Raw genomic sequence first — 19,455 nt, 5'->3', positions numbered from 1 at the left:
TAGTTGTTTGGTTTATTAACATACCCTGACACATATATCCATATATACAGATGCTATGTTACAGCAAACGCCACCAGCTAACATAGTGCAGGTGAGAGGCCTCTCTGTGCCTGTAAGAGAGGGGTGTGGGGGGTCTCCCGTCAGTCCCGTGTGATATAGTCACTGGGCAAGAGCTGCAATGAAAGGTGTGAGGGATTCTGGGAATTGTGGTCCTGCCGCTGGTAAAACAAAAATCCATTTGACACGAATAAAACAACAACTCCCAGAAGTCCCAGCGGCCACGCGTCACGGTCACATGGCACACCAGCAGCCAGGCAGGAAGTAGTGTCGTTGCCGGGCAGTGTGTGTGATTCGTGCTCCTGTGACTTCCGGTTACATGCACGTGACGGCGCCGAGATCTGCACAGCGCCAGGTACCTGCATGCGCCTCTTATTATCTATCAGTGTGACCCCGCTGTGTCCTGGGGTAACGCAGTGACTGTGCAGCCCGTACCCCGCTGTGTCCTGGGGTAACGCAGTGACTGTGCAGCCCGTACCCCGCTGTGTACTGGGGTAACGCAGGGACTGTGCAGCCCGTACCCCGCTGTGTACTGGGGTAACGCAGGGACTGTGCAGCCCGTACCCCGCTGTGTACTGGGGTAACGCAGTGACTGTGCAGCCCGTACCCCGCTGTGTACTGGGGTAACGCAGGGACTGTGCAGCCCGTACCCCGCTGTGTCCTGGGGTAACGCAGTGACTGTGCAGCCCGTACCCCGCTGTGTCCTGGGGTAACGCAGTGACTGTGCAGCCCATACCCCGCTGTGTACTGGGGTAACGCAGGGACTGTGCAGCCTGGAGCCCGCTGTGTCCTGGGGTAACGCAATGACTGTGCAGCCCGGAGCCCGCTGTGTCCTGGGGTAATGCAGTGACTGTGCAGCCCGGAGCCCGCTGTGTCCTGGGGTAACGCAGGGACTGTGCAGCCCGGAGCCCGCTGTGTCCTGGGGTAACGCAGGGACTGTGCAGCCCGTACCCCGCTGTGTACTGGGGTAACGCAGGGACTGTGCAGCCCGTACCCCGCTGTGTACTGGGGTAACGCAGGGACTGTGCAGCCCGTACCCCTCTGTGTCCTGGGGTAACGCAGTGACTGTGCAGCCCGTACCCCGCTGTGTACTGGGGTAACGCAGGGACTGTGCAGCCCGGAGCCCGCTGTGTCCTGGGGTAACGCAGTGACTGTGCAGCCCGTACCCCGCTGTGTCCTGGGGTAACGCAGTGACTGTGCAGCCCGTACCCCGCTGTGTACTGGGGTAACGCAGGGACTGTGCAGCCCGGAGCCCGCTGTGTCCTGGGGTAACGCAGGGACTGTGCAGCCCGGAGCCCGCTGTGTCCTGGGGTAACGCAGGGACTGTGCAGCCCGTACCCCGCTGTGTCCTGGGGTAACGCAGTGACTGTGCATCCCGTACCCCGCTGTGTACTGGGGTAACGCAGTGACTGTGCAGCCCGTACCCCGCAGTGGGGCCTGTGTTCTATAATAATAATAATAATGTTCTTGTAATAATAACCATTGTTTTTTGTTCCTTGTATAGCGCAGTCAGTGTACGCAGCACTGTACAGAGACATTTTGCAGCACAAATCTGCCCCGTTGAGCTTACAATCTGTTTTTGGTTACCTGATTTTTTTATTTTGCATTATATTTTGTGCGTCCGTTTCAGTGTTGAAAGGTAGGCCTGGGACATAGTGTGTTTAAGTGCGCTGAGGCGCGCTCCTGCTCTGCCTCGCCTGCTGAAAATGGTGCTTTTTCCTGTCCTTGCAGGCGAGGCAGTGAGCGTGCCCTGGGGGCGGGGGCGGAGCGGAGGCGTGCCAGGAGGCGGGACCGCTCCTCCGCTTCCCCGAGCGGCAAATTTCAAACCTGCCTGTCTCTGCAAAGTTTCTCAGCCTCCGCACGCATCAGCGCGCATGCGGAGGGAGAAACTATAGCTGCGCTGATGACAGATGCAGGGGCTTTGTGCATCTGCCCAGCGCGGCTCAGCCCGCCTCAGCGAGCTTAAAACTCACTATGTCCCAGGCCTAATACAAACCTTCCTAAAGTGGGCTTTGCGTGTATGGAGACTCCATACATATGATGTATGTTTATCTTTATATAGCGCCATTTATGTATTTCGCGCGTCACAGCAGTAACACAAGGGACACAATAATATAACACACAGTGGGAATAAGCGCTTCAGGCATGGAGGTAACACTAGGAAAAGGAGTGCCTGCCCCGAAGAGCTCACACTCTAAGTGGTTGTTAGAACTTATTTTTGACGCGTTGCTTGATTTGATATAATTTAAATTAAAACAGACTTGTTTTTTTTTTTAATTTATTTCTGACTTGGTTTAGTACAACTACATTTTGGGGTAATATTAGTTAGAATCTGTAAAAATAATAGATGTTAATCTATATAATGGAAGTAATTACAAATTAGAAGGTAAATGCTGCACTCCCCAGCAAGGAAAAAGATATTAAATACCGGTGCTCCTGGTTCAGGAATCTCTGGGTGGTTTTCCACGTTAGATAGGAAGGAAGAGCCTGGGCACTGCTGGGCACTAGTGTGATCACACTGGCTGAATAAAGCTTTTTCATTATCAGAAATCCTTAGTGCCCAGGCTCTTCCTTCCTTTCCAATCTATGTAATGAAACATTTGTGCTGCGTCAACTACATTTTTGAGTTGATACATTGCAACTTAATTCTGCGCTATCGATACAGACAGGCTATTTAGGGTGTACATTAAGCTGAACTTGGCGAGCGATTATGCCGCACTTTTTTTGTGGCGCACTGACGCTGGATGCAGCCGCTTTTTAAAAGAACACACACCATGTTATTACGGTGAGATTAGTCATTCTTTTTACAATGATTGATTAAAAACACAATGAAGTCCTTTGTGAATATTGTCGTGCGCATTGTGTATATACATCGGAACTGTATTGTAACTCGGGACGGGCAAACCAATTTACCAAAATCCCGGCCACACCTGAAATCCGGGAAGATTTAGTGAAACCTGTCATGGAATTTTATTACATCCATGTGCAGATTTGGAAAAATCTGTTTCGAGCAGGAGAGAGACACCTATTCTAGTAGAGTCCCAATATCTATCTATCTAGCCTGATGGGGGGCTCAAATCACCCCTGGTGCCTGTGTTACGGCGCTGCATTGCTGGTCAATCAGCGAGGGGGAGCAGGGAGCAGGAAATAGAAGCTGGGGTTGGGAGTGAGGCAAAGAACTGCAGGACTGTGCCCCTCACTCCTCTCCATGACATGGGGGGGGGGGAGGGGGATATTGTGTGTAAGTATACCGTCTGTGTGCTGTGTGTAAGTATGCTCCGTGTCAGTGTGTGTAATTATGCTGTGTGTATGCTGTGTGTAAGTATGCTCCGTGTCAGTGTGTGTAATTATACTGTGTGTGTGCTGTGTGTAAGTATGCTCCGTGTCAGTGTGTGTAATTATACTGTGTGTATGCTGTGTGTAAGTATGCTCCGTGTCAGTGTGTGTAATTATACTGTGTGTGTGCTGTGTGTAAGTATGCTCCGTGTCAGTGTGTGTAATTATACTGTGTGTATGCTGTGTGTAAGTATGCTCCGTGTCAGTGTGTGTAATTATACTGTGTGTGTGCTGTGTGTAAGTATGCTCCGTGTCAGTGTGTGTAATTATACTGTGTGTATGCTGTGTGTAAGTATGCTCCGTGTCAGTGTGTGTAATTATGCTGTGTGTATGCTGTGTGTAAGTATGCTCCGTGTCAGTGTGTGTAATTATACTGTCCGTGTCAGTGTGTGTAATTATACTGTGTGTATGCTGTGTGTAAGTATGCTCCGTGTCAGTGTGTGTAATTATACTGTGTGTGTGCTGTGTGTAAGTATGCTCCGTGTCAGTGTGTGTAATTATACTGTGTGTGTGCTGTGTGTAAGTATGCTCCGTGTCAGTGTGTGTAATTATACTGTGTGTATGCTGTGTGTAAGTATGCTCCGTGTCAGTGTGTGTAATTATACTGTGTGTGTGCTGTGTGTAAGTATGCTCCGTGTCAGTGTGTGTGATTATACTGTGTGTATGCTGTGTGTAAGTATGCTCCGTGTCAGTGTGTGTAATTATGCTGTGTGTGTGCTGTGTGTAAGTATGCTCCGTGTCAGTGTGTGTAATTATACTGTGTGTGCGCTGTGTGTAAGTATGCTCCGTGTCAGTGTGTGTAATTATACTGTGTGTGTGCTGTGTGTAAGTATGCTCCGTCAGTGTGTGTAATTATGCTGTGTGTATGCTGTGTGTAAGTATGCTCCGTGTCAGTGTGTGTAATTATACTGTGTGTGTGCTGTGTGTAAGTATGCTCCGTGTCAGTGTGTGTAATTATACTGTGTGTATGCTGTGTGTAAGTATGCTCCGTGTCAGTGTGTGTAATTATACTGTGTGTGTGCTGTGTGTAAGTATGCTCCGTGTCAGTGTGTGTGATTATACTGTGTGTATGCTGTGTGTAAGTATGCTCCGTGTCAGTGTGTGTAATTATGCTGTGTGTGTGCTGTGTGTAAGTATGCTCCGTGTCAGTGTGTGTAATTATACTGTGTATGCGCTGTGTGTAAGTATGCTCCGTGTCAGTGTGTGTAATTATACTGTGTGTATGCTGTGTGTAAGTATGCTCCGTGTCAGTGTGTGTAATTATGCTGTGTGTGTGCTGTGTGTAAGTATGCTCCGTGTCAGTGTGTGTAATTATACTGTGTTTGTGCTGTGTGTAAGTATGCTCCGTGTCAGTGTGTGTAATTATGCTGTGTGTATGCTGTGTGTAAGTATGCTCCGTGTCAGTGTGTGTAATTATGCTGTGTGTGTGCTGTGTGTAAGTATGCTCCGTGTCAGTGTGTGTAATTATACTGTGTGTGTGCTGTGTGTAAGTATGCTCCGTGTCAGTGTGTGTAATTATGCTGTGTGTATGCTGTGTGTAAGTATGCTCCGTGTCAGTGTGTGTAATTATACTGTGTGTATGCTGTGTGTAAGTATGCTCCGTGTCAGTGTGTGTAATTATACTGTGTGTGTGCTGTGTGTAAGTATGCTCCGTGTCAGTGTGTGTAATTATACTGTGTGTATGCTGTGTGTAAGTATGCTCCGTGTCAGTGTGTGTAATTATACTGTGTGTGTGCTGTGTGTAAGTATGCTCCGTGTCAGTGTGTGTAATTATGCTGTGTGTATGCTGTGTGTAAGTATGCTCCGTGTCAGTGTGTGTGTGCCAGTGCGTGCATGGCTGTCTGTCTCTGTGTATCTGCTGGGAGTTGGAGGAACTTGCCGCGGGCACCACCCCCGAGTTGCGCCTCTGCTCCCAGGTCTCTAAGATGCACTCCTCCTTTTTCTAGCACTGGTCTCCAGGGACAGCTTGATGGCCATAGCACCGAGCCCCGATCTGTGACCCCGGGGCCTCTGTTAGGCTGCGTTTATAGTGCTGGCTACGGATGACGTCCCCTGTACCATGGCCGTTGCGAAAGTTGTAATCTGATGTCTCTGGCTACAAGGGGAGTGACTTCAGGCAAGGGGGAAGGCAGAGGGGCGGAGACAAGAGCAAGGGGGAAGGCAGAGGGGCGGAGACAAGAGCAAGGGGGAAGGCAGAGGGGCGGAGACAAGAGCAAGGGGGAAGGCAGAGGGGCGGAGACAAGAGCAAGGGGGAAGGCAGAGGGGCGGAGACAAGAGCAAGGGGGAAGGCAGAGGGGCGGAGACAAGAGCAAGGGGGAAGGCAGAGGGGCGGAGACAAGAGCAAGGGGGAAGGCAGAGGGGCGGAGACAAGAGCAAGGGGGAAGGCAGAGGGGCGGAGACAAGAGCAAGGGGGAAGGCAGAGGGGCGGAGACAAGAGCAAGGGGGAAGGCAGAGGGGCGGAGACAAGAGCAAGGGGGAAGGCAGAGGGGTGGAGATAAGAACAAAGGGGGAAGGCAGAGTGGCGGAGACAAGAGCAAGGGGGAAGGCAGAGGGGTGGAGACAGGAGCAAGGGGGAAGGCAGAGGGACGGAGACGAGAACAGAAGGGGGAAGGCAGAGGGGCGGAGACAAGAGCAAGGGGGAAGGCAGAGGGGCGGCGATCAGAGCAAGGGGGAAGGCAGAGGGGCGGAGACAAGAGCAAGGGGGAAGGCAGAGGGGTGGAGATAAGAACAAAGGGGGAAGGCAGAGTGGCGGAGACAAGAGCAAGGGGGAAGGCAGAGGGGTGGAGACAGGAGCAAGGGGGAAGGCAGAGGGACGGAGACGAGAACAGAAGGGGGACGGCAGAGAGGGCGGAGATAAGAACAGAAGGGGGAAGGCAGAGGGGCGGAGACAAGAACAAGGGGGAAGGCAGAGGGCGGAGACAGGAGCAAGGGGAAGGCTGAGGGGCGGAGACAAGAGCAAGGGGGAAGGCAGAGGGCGGAGACAGGAGCAAGGGGAAGGCTGAGGGGCGGAGACAGGAGCAAGGGGGAAGGCAGAGGGGCGGAGACAAGAGCAAGGGGGAAGGCAGAGGGCGGAGACAAGAGCAAGGGGGAAGGCAGAAGGGTGGAGACAAGAGCAAGGGGGGAAGGCAGAGGGGCGGAGACAGGAGCAAGGGGAAGGCTGAGGGGCGGAGACAAGAGCAAGGGGGAAGGCAGAAGGGTGGAGACAGGAGCAAGGGGGAAGGCAGAGGGGCGGAGATCGGAGCAAGGGGGAAGGCAGAGGGGCGGAGACGAGAACAAAAGGGGGAAGGCAGAGGGGCGGGGATAAGAACAAAGGGGGAAGGCAGAGGGGCGGCGATCAGAGCAAGGGGGAAGGCAGAGGGGCGGCGATCAGAGCAAGGGGGAAGGCAGAGGGGCGGAGACAAGAACAAAGGGGGAAGGCAGAGGGGCGGAGACAAGAACAAGGGGGAAGGCAGAGGGGCGGAGACGAGAACAAAGGGGGAAGGCAGAGGGGCGGAGACAAGAGCAAGGGGGAAGGCAGAGGGGCGGAGACAAGAACAAAGGGGGAAGGCAGAGGGGCGGAGACAGGAGCAAGGGGGAAGGCAGAGGGGCGGAGATCAGAGCAAGGGGGAAGGCAGAGGGGCGGAGATCAGAGCAAGGGGGAAGGCAGAGGGGCGGAGACAAGAGCAAGGGGGAAGGCTGAGGGGCGGAGACAAGAGCAAGGGGGAAGGCAGAAGGGTGGAGACAGGAGCAAGGGGGAAGGCAGAGGGGCGGAGATCGGAGCAAGGGGGAAGGCAGAGGGGCGGAGACGAGAACAAAAGGGGGAAGGCAGAGGGGCGGGGATAAGAACAAAGGGGGAAGGCAGAGGGGCGGCGATCAGAGCAAGGGGGAAGGCAGAGGGGCGGCGATCAGAGCAAGGGGGAAGGCAGAGGGGCGGAGACAAGAACAAAGGGGGAAGGCAGAGGGGCGGAGACAAGAACAAGGGGGAAGGCAGAGGGGCGGAGACGAGAACAAAGGGGGAAGGCAGAGGGGCGGAGACAAGAGCAAGGGGGAAGGCAGAGGGGCGGAGACAAGAACAAAGGGGGAAGGCAGAGGGGCGGAGACAGGAGCAAGGGGGAAGGCAGAGGGGCGGAGATCAGAGCAAGGGGGGCGGAGACAAGCGCAAGGGGGAAGGCAGAGGGGTGGGGACAAGACCAAGGGGGAAGGCAGAGGGGCGGAGACAAGAGCAAGGGGGAAGGCAGAGGGGCGGAGACAAGACCAAGGGGGAAGGGAGAGGGGCGGAGATCAGAGCAAGGGGGAAGGCAGAGGGGCGGAGATCAGAGCAAGGGGGAAGGCAGAGGGGCGGAGACAAGAGCAAGGGGGAAGGCAGAGGGGTGGGGACAAGACCAAGGGGGAAGGGAGAGGGGCGGAGATCAGAGCAAGGGGGAAGGCAGAGGGGCGGAGACAGGAGCAAGGGGGAAGGCAGAGGGGCGGAGATCAGAGCAAGGGGGGCGGAGACAAGCGCAAGGGGGAAGGCAGAGGGGTGGGGACAAGACCAAGGGGGAAGGCAGAGGGGCGGAGACAAGAGCAAGGGGGAAGGCAGAGGGGTGGGGACAAGACCAAGGGGGAAGGGAGAGGGGCGGAGATCAGAGCAAGGGGGAAGGCAGAGGGGCGGAGATCAGAGCAAGGGGGAAGGCAGAGGGGCGGAGACAAGAGCAAGGGGGAAGGCAGAGGGGTGGGGACAAGACCAAGGGGGAAGGGAGAGGGGCGGAGATCAGAGCAAGGGGGAAGGCAGAGGGGCGGAGATCAGAGCAAGGGGGAAGGCAGAGGGGTGGGGACAAGACCAAGGGGGAAGGCAGAGGGGCGGAGACAAAAGCAAGAGGGAAGGCAGAGGGGCGGAGACAAGACCAAGGGGGAAGGCAGAGGGGCGGGGACAAGAGCAAGGGGGAAGGCAGAGGGGCGGGGACAAGAGCAAGGGGGAAGGCAGAGGGGCGGGGACAAGAGCAAGGGGGAAGGCAGAGGGGCGGGGACAAGAGCAAGGGGGAAGGCAGAGGGGCGGGAACAAGAGCAAGGGGGAAGGCAGGGGGGCGGAGACAAGAGCAAGGGGGAAGGCAGAGGGGCGGAGACAAAGGCAAGGGGGAAGGCAGAGGGGCGGAGACAAGAACAAGGGGGAAGGCAGAGGGGCGGAGATCAGAGCAAGGGGGAAGGCAGAGGGGCGGAGACCACAGCAAGGGGGAAGGCAGAGGGGCGGAGATCAGAGCAAGGGGGAAGGCAGAGGGGCGGGGACAAGAGCAAGGGGGAAGGCAGAGGGGCGGAGACAAGAGCGAGTGGGAAGGCAGAGGGGCGGAGACAAGAGCAAGGGGGAAGGGAGAGGGGCGGAGATCAGAGCAAGGGGGAAGGCAGAGGGGCGGAGATCAGAGCAAGGGGGAAGGCAGAGGGGCGGAGACAAGAGCAAGGGGGAAGGCAGAGGGGCGGAGATCAGAGCAAGGGGGAAGGCAGAGGGGCGGGGACAAGAGCAAGGGGGAAGGCAGAGGGGCGGAGACAAGAGCGAGTGGGAAGGCAGAGGGGCGGAGACAAGAGCGAGTGGGAAGGCAGAGGGGCGGAGACAAGGGGAAGGCAGAGGGGCGGAGATCAGAGCAAGGGGGAAGGCAGAGGGGCGGAGATCAGAGCAAGGGGGAAGGCAGAGGGGCGGAGACAAGAGCAAGGGGGAAGGCAGAGGGGCGGGGAAAAGAGTAAGGGGGAAGGCAGAGGGGCGTAGACAAGAGCGAGTGGGAAGGCAGAGGGGCGGAGACAAGAGCGAGTGGGAAGGCAGAGGGGCGGAGACAAGAGCAAGGGGGACGGCAGAGGGGCGGGGACAAGAGCATGGGGAAAGGCAGAGGGGCGGAGACGAGCGAGTGGGAAGGCAGAGGGGCGGAGACAAGAGCATGGGGGAAGGCTGAAACGGAGAGGAGGTGTAATTTCTGTTTGTATGCTGAATTTACTTTACTTTTACTTTAAATTACGGGAGAATTTACTATTTTACAGTTGTTAATATAGTGTGTTTCACTTCACACACACACACACACATCCCCCCTCTCCCTGCTTCAGAAGCTCTGATTGGTTTATAGCCTGTCACATGGTGAGACAGTCGCTGTAGAAATTAAATTCTACTGACTACAGAGATTTTGGTCGCTCCGTCGCACCTACTATAAGCGCATGCGACGGATTCAATGCATTTGTTTTGACGCGACGTCGCCGGCACTATAAGCGCAGCCTAATAGGAAGCTCCTACAGCATGTTATTTGGAGGGAGGTTTGTGTGTGTGTGTGTGTGTGTGTGTGTGTGTGTGTGTGTGTGTGTGTGTGTGTGTGTGTGTGTGTGTGTGTGTGTGTGTGTATACAACAGATTACAGAGAAGCCCAATGCTACATCCAACATGACATAAATACACAGTAAAATACTTATATATTCTCTTGGAAAGGGTCATTTAGTTTAACCCTTTGGCCAAAGCGTTGTAAGCTTGCGAGCCACGACAAGGCAGATACCCGTTCGCAAGTCCTAACACTACCAGATGCTAATATACCTCTATTAGGATTAAAATTCTCATTTACCTATATTAGGAGGGAGAAAGACCACAGTGGGTCTATATCCAGCAGAATGAAAGGACCTGCAAACTAGGGAAGTGGGGAGGGGCGGGCTTAAAACCTGGGAAGGAGGAGCCACTAACCTCCAACAGCTGAAACAGCTGAGAATAGATTAACAAAACACAAAACCCCAGCAAGCTCTTTTTGGGAACCCCTGAGCCCCCACAATATATATATATATATATATATATATATATTTATATAAGTGTCAAAATGAAGTGCTATTGAGCGTGGCATATGTATACAACAGATGACAGAGAAGCCCAATGCTACATCCAATATGACAAAAATACACTGTGTGTGTGTGTGTGTGTGTGTGTGTGTGTGTGTGTGTGTGTGTGTGTGTGTGTGTGTGTGTGTGTGTGTATATATATATATGTAGCGGTCATGTAAAATGGCTACAGTCATCTCTCCTGCTGACAGTAAGGCCTGGTAAGTTGTGGGCATGCCAGCAGTAATTATGGAGGTTTGCCCTCACACCCTGGTGGGGTGCCCTGTGTATGGATGGGAGTGGTCACATGCTCTGATTCCATGGTTAGTGATGTCAGAGGTGTGTCAGCTTCCAGAGTATACATAAGGCACAGCACTGTGTCTAAAAGTTAGTTCTGTGTCCTGCGTGGTTCTGAGTAGTTCTGTAGTTCTATCTGAGTCCTGAGTTATGTTATAGTAGCAGAGAAGGAAGACTGTGTCCAGGGACCTGGCACAGGGCAGAGATCCCTGCGGGGATAGGGAATCCCTATTTAAGGAGAACCATACCTTTTAAAGGGAAGCACTGACTGAATATGAGTGGCTAGAAAATCTACTGCGAGGGGCAGCTAGCCCATTCAGGCAATAAAGATGTTCTCAATCCAAAACACTCTCGTGTACATGTGTGGAGTGAATGTACAGAGAGGAGCACCACAGAGGAGTTCCTCGTCAGGACCATCCCCAAGTGACCGAAGGGACCCTGATGAGGTGGAGGCGCTGCACTGGAACTAGGTAGGACTCAGCACACTACCTCAGCTGCCTGTCTGGACGGGTCCTCCCCACACACCATCATGCGGGAGACTCAGGAGTCCTGTTGCCAACAGGTGCACCACCAGACACTACTACACTGTAATGGGGACCGGTTAGACCACAGGGGCCAATGTGAGATTGGGTGGGTCAGGCCGGGCCAGAAATACCGTTACATATATATGTATGTATATATATACTTATACTGTAAATATTCCTGTATATTCATTTGCATGTCTTAGACAGGTCTGCAACCCTGTCTTTCACCATTATCACCCAGCACTTCCACTGCAGCAAGGGATTCTGTGAAATGACATGCAAATGAGCACACAGTGCCACCTTTTATCTCATGCTCACATTACATGAGCAACCCTTAGCCAATGCATGCTGCTTTAGACACAGCTTTTAAGCAAGGGCTTGGGAGATGCAAAGCCAGTTAACCCACTCACAGACATGGTGATATATATAATGCAACAAGAAAGTATCCTCCTGAAAAAGCACGCGGGCATGTCAAGAGTGGTATTGATACAAAATTATTTTGGTGAAATAAAAACAGGGGGAGAAAGATTAAAAGAGGAGGGGGACTCACATCTACCTGAACACATTCCATGAGGCAAAGTCACATAAAAGATCACAGTATACACCAAAGAGTCATCAATCAATATAGGCAGCTCTGTATCTGGTGTACATCAAACTATTGCACAACCTGCAGATCTGTGCATAGAAATAAGAGCATGACTATGTTTCAAACAGTGAATGCAATAATGGGGGCTGTGTCAGGCCAAAATAAAGTATGCCAATACATCACTATTAAAGCAAGGTATACAGGACCAAAATAGAAATAGTTTGGCTTTATTTTTGTTAAATCATGACACGGTGTAATATGTCATGTGTTGTTGTTCATCTGAGGTTGTATTTACCTAATTTTTGTAACGGCTAGGAACAGATGATTGTTATTATGTCCTGGTATGTAAAACCATGGAATTCAAAGAGGGTGTACTTTCTTTTTCACATGACTGTGTCACCTTTTCACTCACCATAACCTTAATGTGTGGTGTAGACCTATCAAAAAGTCTCATACTGCAATGCCAGTTTAACCAACCTCACCTGATGAGACCCACAAGGTCGAAACAGTCTGTCTGTGAGTGGGTTTATTGGCTTTGCATCTCATCCCAGGCTATGTTTAAAAGCTGTGTTTAAAGAAGCATGCACTAGTTTTAGAAAACAAGGGTTTTCCATGTAATGTGAACATGAGACAAAAGATGGCACTGTGTGCTCATTTGCATGTAATTTCCCAAAATCCCTTGCTGCAGTTGGAGCACTGTATGCTAGGTGATAATGGCGAAAAGCAGGGATGCAGACATGTCTAACAAGTTATTTTTATTTGATACATTTGTATATATGTATGTTCTTCTTTTTTTTTTGCTTTGGACTCTACTAAAATAGGTCTCTCTCCTCTCCAGCAAAACCCATATTTCAGGGATTGGAAATCCGCAAACAAATGTGGATTTTAAAAAAATCCAAATCAGTCTGCGAACTTCCAGTAATGGGGGGAAAAAAACACGAATCTGCGTTCTTGGGACATCCGCGGATGAAAACACTTGCAAATTCACAGTGAATTTGTATTTCCCATCTCTAATTGTAAACAACCACCCCAAAAGCATTATTACATATCTTAAATGGACAATCTTGTTTGTATGGTCCCCAGTGGATATTGAAATATAAATCGGTGATACATGTTGGAAAAATAGTTATATTGTAGTTTGATTAAAAACACACATTTCTATCGAGTTAAGTTCTAACAGGTTTTGATATATTCAGGACGGAATGGGACGTTTTGCCGCAGGGCAGCTCGCCGCGAGACACATTGCCACAAAGTTCTCTCCTGCTCCCAACTGCCCTGTGTCAGGGTCTCCTAGTCATCCTGCTCCCAGCCATAATTCCTCTCTTTGTCCACCGGGTGTGCTGCTGCTTTCTTGCTGGCCTAGGGTTCCTCTGTCTGCCTCAGCCCGTGACCCCAACTATCCTTGCCTTCACCCGCTGTTCCGGCCACTGATGGTCCTACCCGCTCTAGGAGTCTTCCCGTGACACCCTGCCCGACTGCCCGCTGCTGCCCACTCTGATAACTGCATGTTTAAATGTCTTGCACGGGACATTTAAAGATTGAGCGGGCGGTCGGGACATGCAGACCTGGCTTGTCGGTTCAGCCGCGTTGCGTACGGCAGTCGGGCACGAGCGGACATCGCGGCGAAGTATCCCGCGGCGAAATGTCTCTGGACGCGGAGCACTGGCGGCGTTTTGGTCGCGGCCAAACGTCCTAGTGTTTTAAGTCTTATATGAGGGATTTGCCGGCTGCCCTGATTCCCCCACCCCCCATAACCACCCCTCACCCATCTGCGGCCCGGACACAGTGACAGGGTGTGACACACACAAACTCTTCCCCAACCCATCCCCCTGGCCGCCCCCTCCCGTGGGTACCTGTGGGGTCATAGCACTGAAGCTCTGCGCCTCGCTCTCACACCCGCAAACCTCTGGATTTAAGCGGCGTAGTGCTGACTAACCTGTCAGTCACCGCGCAGCCGGCATCAGCGCTCGTGTTTAGTAACGCATGACTGACCGCGCTCTTGCCTGGCTCAGCGGGGATAAGTCCATCAGCACTGCCGGCACAAAGAAGTCTGGCGTCACATGAAATGCCGTTGCGTTGCCATGGCGACGCGTGCGGAGCCAAGGTAAAGGTTTACAAAGGCCCTGCAGCTCCCCCGGCACTTAATTTAAGTGCCTTTTGAGAAGCGCGCGGGGCCTCTAAACCGCACACCCCCCGCAGGCTATCTCACGTCCCCCAGTTTGCGCACCGCTGACATAGTAGATGAGGTTACATAGTTACATAGTAGTTACATAGTAGATGAGGTTGAAAAAAGACTTCCGTCCATCAAGTTCAACCTATGCTAAATTCAGACAACAGATACTTTATTCTATATCTATACTTACTTATTAATCCAGAGGAAGGCAAACAAAAAACCCCATTAAGGGGAAAAATTAATTCCTTCCTGACTCCAAGAAATGGCAATCGGATTAATCCCTGGATCAACATCTTTCCCATGTATACTTATTTGGTATATCCCTGTATACCTTTCCCATCTAAAAAGATGTCCAACCTTTTTTTGAACAAATCTATTGTATCTGCCATCACAGTCTCCATGGGTAAAGAATCCCACACTATAACTGCCCTTACTGTAAAGAACCCTTTCCTTTGTTGCTGGTGAAATCTCCTTTCCTCCAACCTTAAGGGATGGCCCGAGTCCTTTGTACTGCCCGTGGGATGAATAGTTCTTTTGAAAGCTCCTTGTATTGTCCCCGAATATATTTGTATATAGTTATCATATCCCCTCTCAGACGCCTCTTTTCTAATGTAAATAAATCTAATTTAGCTAGCCTCTCCTCATAAGTTAGATTGTCCATCCCCTTTATTAATTTGGTGGCTCTTCTCTGCACTCTCTCTAGTTCCATAATGTCTTTTCTTAGGATTGGTGCCCAAAATTGTACTCCATATTCAAGGTGTGTTCTTGCTAATGCTTTGTAAAGTGGCATAATTATGTTTACTTCCCTTCCATCCATTGCCCGTTTGATGCAAGATAAGATCTTGTTTGCCTTTGCAGCTACTGCATGACTTTGGGCACTATTGCTAAGCCTGCTGTCTACAAAAACTCCTAAATCCTTCTTCATCAAGGATTCCCCCAATTTATCCCCATTTAATCGGTATACAATGAAATGTTATCGCGATATTACTGTGACACCGGTATATCGCGCAACCCTGGACTGGGCTAGTCTAAGTCCTCCTATACTCTGCCCGCCCAAGCGCTCAATGTACGCAAAGTAAGAGTGTCACCGATGCACACTGACACGCACAGTGATAGGGCCATCGGCGGTGGGGCGAGGCAGCTGAAATGACACCCCTCCATCTCCCCCTTTACTTCCCTACACGCCTAACAAAATGCTCGCTCCTAAATATTTTATATTTTTCTCCACCCATTAATGCAACATGTGAATATATTTTCTTTTAACATTGCAGAATGGAGCCTGCTCCTGAAGTGTGCTGAGGAGCCTCCCGTATTGCAGGTATCTATAACGGTTGAGGAGTATACAACCTATTGCTTAGGTGGAAGGATTTAAAAGAACTAGAGGAGTTTTACCAAGACGTCAAAATGGAAAATGACCAGACTCTCAACTCTCTGGGTAAGAGGAGTCTCTTTAATTATAATAAAGCAATCATTACCTTTTTGGTTCATTTTAGTTTTAAGTGTCGGTTCCTCATAGGACTAAAGTGAGCTGGTGGAACTGACGTGCTAGATATTAAATGTAGGTGAGTGACGACATTTTCATATTCTGTTTATTTTACGTGAAATGACGCGACACAACCTCTTATCTTCTGATTTTTGCAAGATAAATAGACAAGATAAATCCAACACACCGCAAAATAAAAAGTTGACGTCTATAATCTGGCTATTATTGATTAGTATCTGTATTCTTTTTTTTTTTTTTTTTAAACTTTGCTGTGCTTGATACTGGCCTCTTCCCAAGTTTGAGTGTTAAAAAATATATATATATATTTATTTATTTATTGGATGTGCTATTGTGAGAAATAAATATTACTTCCCTGTTCAATTCTGTCACACCCGGACTCAATTTTGTTAATATGTATTCAGAAAACTCAGATCTATTTATATTTCCCAAATTTGACCTCAAACGTTGTAAATTAAATATAAACAGTCATTTGTGCAATAAATTCTACTTAATTGTATAATTATATTTCCACATATTCAGGTCAGAGAAAGTGATTTGCTGTTTCACATTGCTAAATAATTTTAGCGAAGTATTTATTTATTTTTGAAGAGGCATCTGTTTCATACTGTGTATGCTCTGCGTATGACTGAATATAAGCAAAACTAACAGTAATTGAATAGCACACCAGGCTTATAAAGCAAACATTTATTGTAAAATCACCGTTTCAGTGTAAAATTAGACTTTACTCAGGACTAAACGAAGGTGTCATTTTACACCAAAACGTTAATTTTACAATTCATTTCTGCAATTTTTTTCTTTAACACTGGGGTGCTTTTCAATTGATCTTATTTTTGGCTACTTATTTGCAGTAGCAGTTGGCTTGTGTTTTTTTTTTTTTTTGGTGTGCATCTCCACTCTCCAATTAGTTGAATATAAGGAAACACATCTCTTTTTCCCATTAAATTGATGCTTGTAAATTGATGGCGACGTATTTTCAAAATGGGTCTAACCTTGGTCAGTTTGAGATTCGTGTCGTGGTTGTGAGCGCGCGCAGGTCCGAATCGGACATTTAATCGCAGTCGTTTTGCCACGGCCATGTTTCCGTCGGCGTTTGTCTGCCGAGGGACCTTATGCCGTCGGCCGCATTGCCAATAAGGTAAATTAATTTAAGGGGTTTTAGCCTTTGGAGTAGGGGGTAAAGGTAGGGGTTTTAGGGTAAGGGGTTTTGATTTTTACGGTAGGGGTGAAAAGTTTTTAAGTTAAGGGGATTTAGGGTAAGAGTTAAGGTTTTTAGGTTAGGGGTCACGTTAGTGTAGGTGGTTAAGATTATGGGATTTTTAGGGTAAGGTTAGGGACTTACCTTAGTGGCGGAGAGATGAGTGGTGGCTAAACGCCAACTGAGATTTGGTTATAACGGTCGCTACCAAATGTCCTAGACAGCGCGCAGGTTACAGGACACGTTTCAGGGGAGTTGCAGGACACGTTTCAGGGGAGTTGCAGGACACGTTTCAGGGGAGTTGCAGGACACGTTTCAGGGGAGTTGCAGGACACGTTTCAGGGGAGTTGCAGGACACGTTTCAGGGAAGTTGCAGGACACGTTTCAGGGGAGTTGCAGGACACGTTTCAGGGGAGTTGCAGGACACGTTTAATTGATGGAACAGTTTTGTCTGTTCAATATACGCTTTTAGTAAAGAGCAGTATTTATTTTTATTTCATCAGGTTTACTTGGACATATTGAGACTGTAGTTCCTTTCTGTATATTAGTTAAGATAACCTGTCAGTGTATATTTTATAGCCAGAATGCTGTATTTCTTGTCTTAGTCCAGATAGTTAATTGTAGTTCATGAAAAACTATTGCATTATTTTTCTCTAATGCCTTTTTGCTCCCCTCTTGTTTTGCAGATTGTGGACCCATACTTGGGAATACAAAGGATAAATCTCACAAGTACAGGGACCACTGCAGAACAAGCAAACAAAAAAACGCTGCTGTAAAAACACTTGAGGAATCCACTGCGCATGAGCAAAGCTTCACTTGTACTGCCACTCTTGTTTTACCCCATGCAAATGAATCTGTGGAGAAGAATTCTGCATGTACTACTGAGTACAAGGAAAGCTTTACATCTAGCGTCAATGTTTGTATATGCCAGAAACTCCACGTAGGAGAGGAGCTTCAATCTGAAGAGAGATTTACTTGCAGTTTAGATTGCAATAAGCACCAGGAAATCCATATTAATGAAAAGCCACATTCATGCAAAGAACATGGAGTAAGCTTTTCTGACAGTGTTACTCTGCCTGATCCCCAGAAAACCGACACTGGAAAGAAACTATATGCATGCACTGAATGTGGTAAAAGCTTTGCAAGAAGTTCATATCTTCTCATTCACCAGAGATTCCACAATGGAGATAAACCATATACATGCACTGAATGTGGGAAACATTTTTATACAAGCTCGGCGCTTAACACTCACCAGAGAGTCCACAATGGAGAGAAGCCATACACATGCACTGTATGTGGGAAAAGTTTTAATACCAGCTCATCTCTCAAGATTCATCAGAGAATCCACAATGCAGAAAAACCACATGTTTGTACTGAATGCAGAAAAAGCTTTTATACCAGCTCAGCGCTTAACATTCACCAGCGAATTCACACAGGGGAGAAACCGTTTGCATGCAAGGAATGTGGGAAGAGCTTTGTTACCAGCTACTCACTCTCTGCACATCAGCGAATCCACACTGGGGAGAAACCATTTGCATGCAATGAGTGTGGAAAAGGGTTTAGTTGCAGTTCGAGTCTTATTAGACATCAAATTATCCACACAAGAGAGAAGCCCAAGTGTGACAAAAGCCACACTTGCACTTCAGATATAATAAGCACCCAGAGTACCCAAGCTGGGAAAAAACTACACCCATGCACTGTTTGTGGTAAAATCTTTACTAGACGGTCAAATCTTTCTTCACACCAAAAAATTCACATGAGCGAAAAGTCATTTACATGCAAGGAATGTGGCAAAGGCTTTATTTATAATAAACATCTTATTCAGCACCAGCGAGTTCACACCGGAGAAAAGCCATATGCATGTACTGAATGCGGGAAAAGATTTTCGACCAGCTCGTATCTTTCTACACACAAGAAATTCCATGCGGGAGTGAAGCCATATACATGTGGCATATGTGAGAAAAAATTCTTTTGCCATTCTGACCTTTTTGTCCACTGCAGAATCCACACAGGAGAGAAGCCATATGTGTGCACTGAATGTGGAAAACAGTTTGTTCGCAGTTCTGCTCTTAATAATCACCATAAAATTCACACAGGAGAGAGGCCATATGCATGCACTGAATGTGGCAAAACATTTACTTTTCATTCAAATCTTATTCGGCATCAAACAATACACACATGAGAGAAATCCTTAGGTTTGCTAAACATCTTACAGTTACCAGACATACTTTGTCTTTCCATCTAAATTCAGAATAAACTTTTATTAACCCTTTGAGTGCTAGAAGTGTTTGTATCCCTGAAGCTGCTGAAGAGATGTTGGGAGTTTTTGTGCTAGCACTGTTCAAGCCACAATAATAATCTTAATATAAACCTAAACAAGTCATGTACTACTGTGAAGCGCTATGTACATTAATGGCGCTATATAAATAAAGACATGCATACATGTATTTGTGGGGAGCGGGGGGCAGAACTTGTAGATTATAATCCTATCCATGAAATGTGTATGGCCAAAAAAATGGGACAAACAATTATATTTGTTTCTGCTTATTAATTATTTTAATATAAAGGTGTACCTAGAGGGGGTACAAAGAGATCCCTGATGTAGGCGCACTGCAGACCTTTATATAATAATGTGGTCAGAGGTGAAAAAAATGTATATATAAAAAAACAATTTATTAATTGAAGTGTACTTAAAAACGATGTATATCCTCTATTAGGGTATACGTCTAATTGCTTAAAGCTGCAGTTCAGTCTTTTTTTTTATTTTTTTTTTTTTTTTACATTTATTTTTTTACTTCAATAGTTTTGTGTGCAATCTCTAATTACCTAAAGAACAGTATAGCTGCAGCTCAATTCGTTTTCCATGTATTGATAGGTCGAAATTTGGTGACATATTAAAAGCTGGCATTTGTTTATAATCTGCTTGACTGGCAGTGGAAGCTCATGAATATTCATGAGCATTCCTGCACTGACAAGTGCTAGAGGGAGGGCAGGG

The 19,455-nt window shown here is 48.7% G+C and overlaps 1 protein-coding gene across 2 annotated transcripts; it reads left to right on the top strand.

Moving 5' to 3' along the window:
• Positions 1-321: 321 nt before the first annotated feature.
• Positions 322-18,735, top strand: LOC142503967 (uncharacterized). 2 transcript variants are annotated; one of them, XM_075616993.1, is made up of 3 exons: positions 322-412; positions 15,033-15,196; positions 17,147-18,735. In XM_075616993.1, exons 2-3 carry the CDS (start codon positions 15,166-15,168, stop codon positions 18,640-18,642), a joined length of 1,527 nt encoding a protein of 508 aa, XP_075473108.1. In that variant the 5' UTR covers positions 322-412; positions 15,033-15,165; the 3' UTR covers positions 18,643-18,735. The 2 variants fall into 2 exon arrangements, with proteins under 2 accessions (XP_075473108.1, XP_075473109.1); XM_075616994.1 differs by having other exon boundaries at positions 335-415; positions 15,074-15,196.
• The last annotated feature ends 720 nt before the right edge of the window (positions 18,736-19,455 follow it).

The sequence above is a fragment of the Ascaphus truei genome, chromosome 10 (assembly GCF_040206685.1).
Source record: "Ascaphus truei isolate aAscTru1 chromosome 10, aAscTru1.hap1, whole genome shotgun sequence".
Lineage (NCBI taxonomy): Eukaryota > Metazoa > Chordata > Amphibia > Anura > Ascaphidae > Ascaphus > Ascaphus truei.
This window is presented reverse-complemented; position numbering and strand designations above follow the sequence as displayed.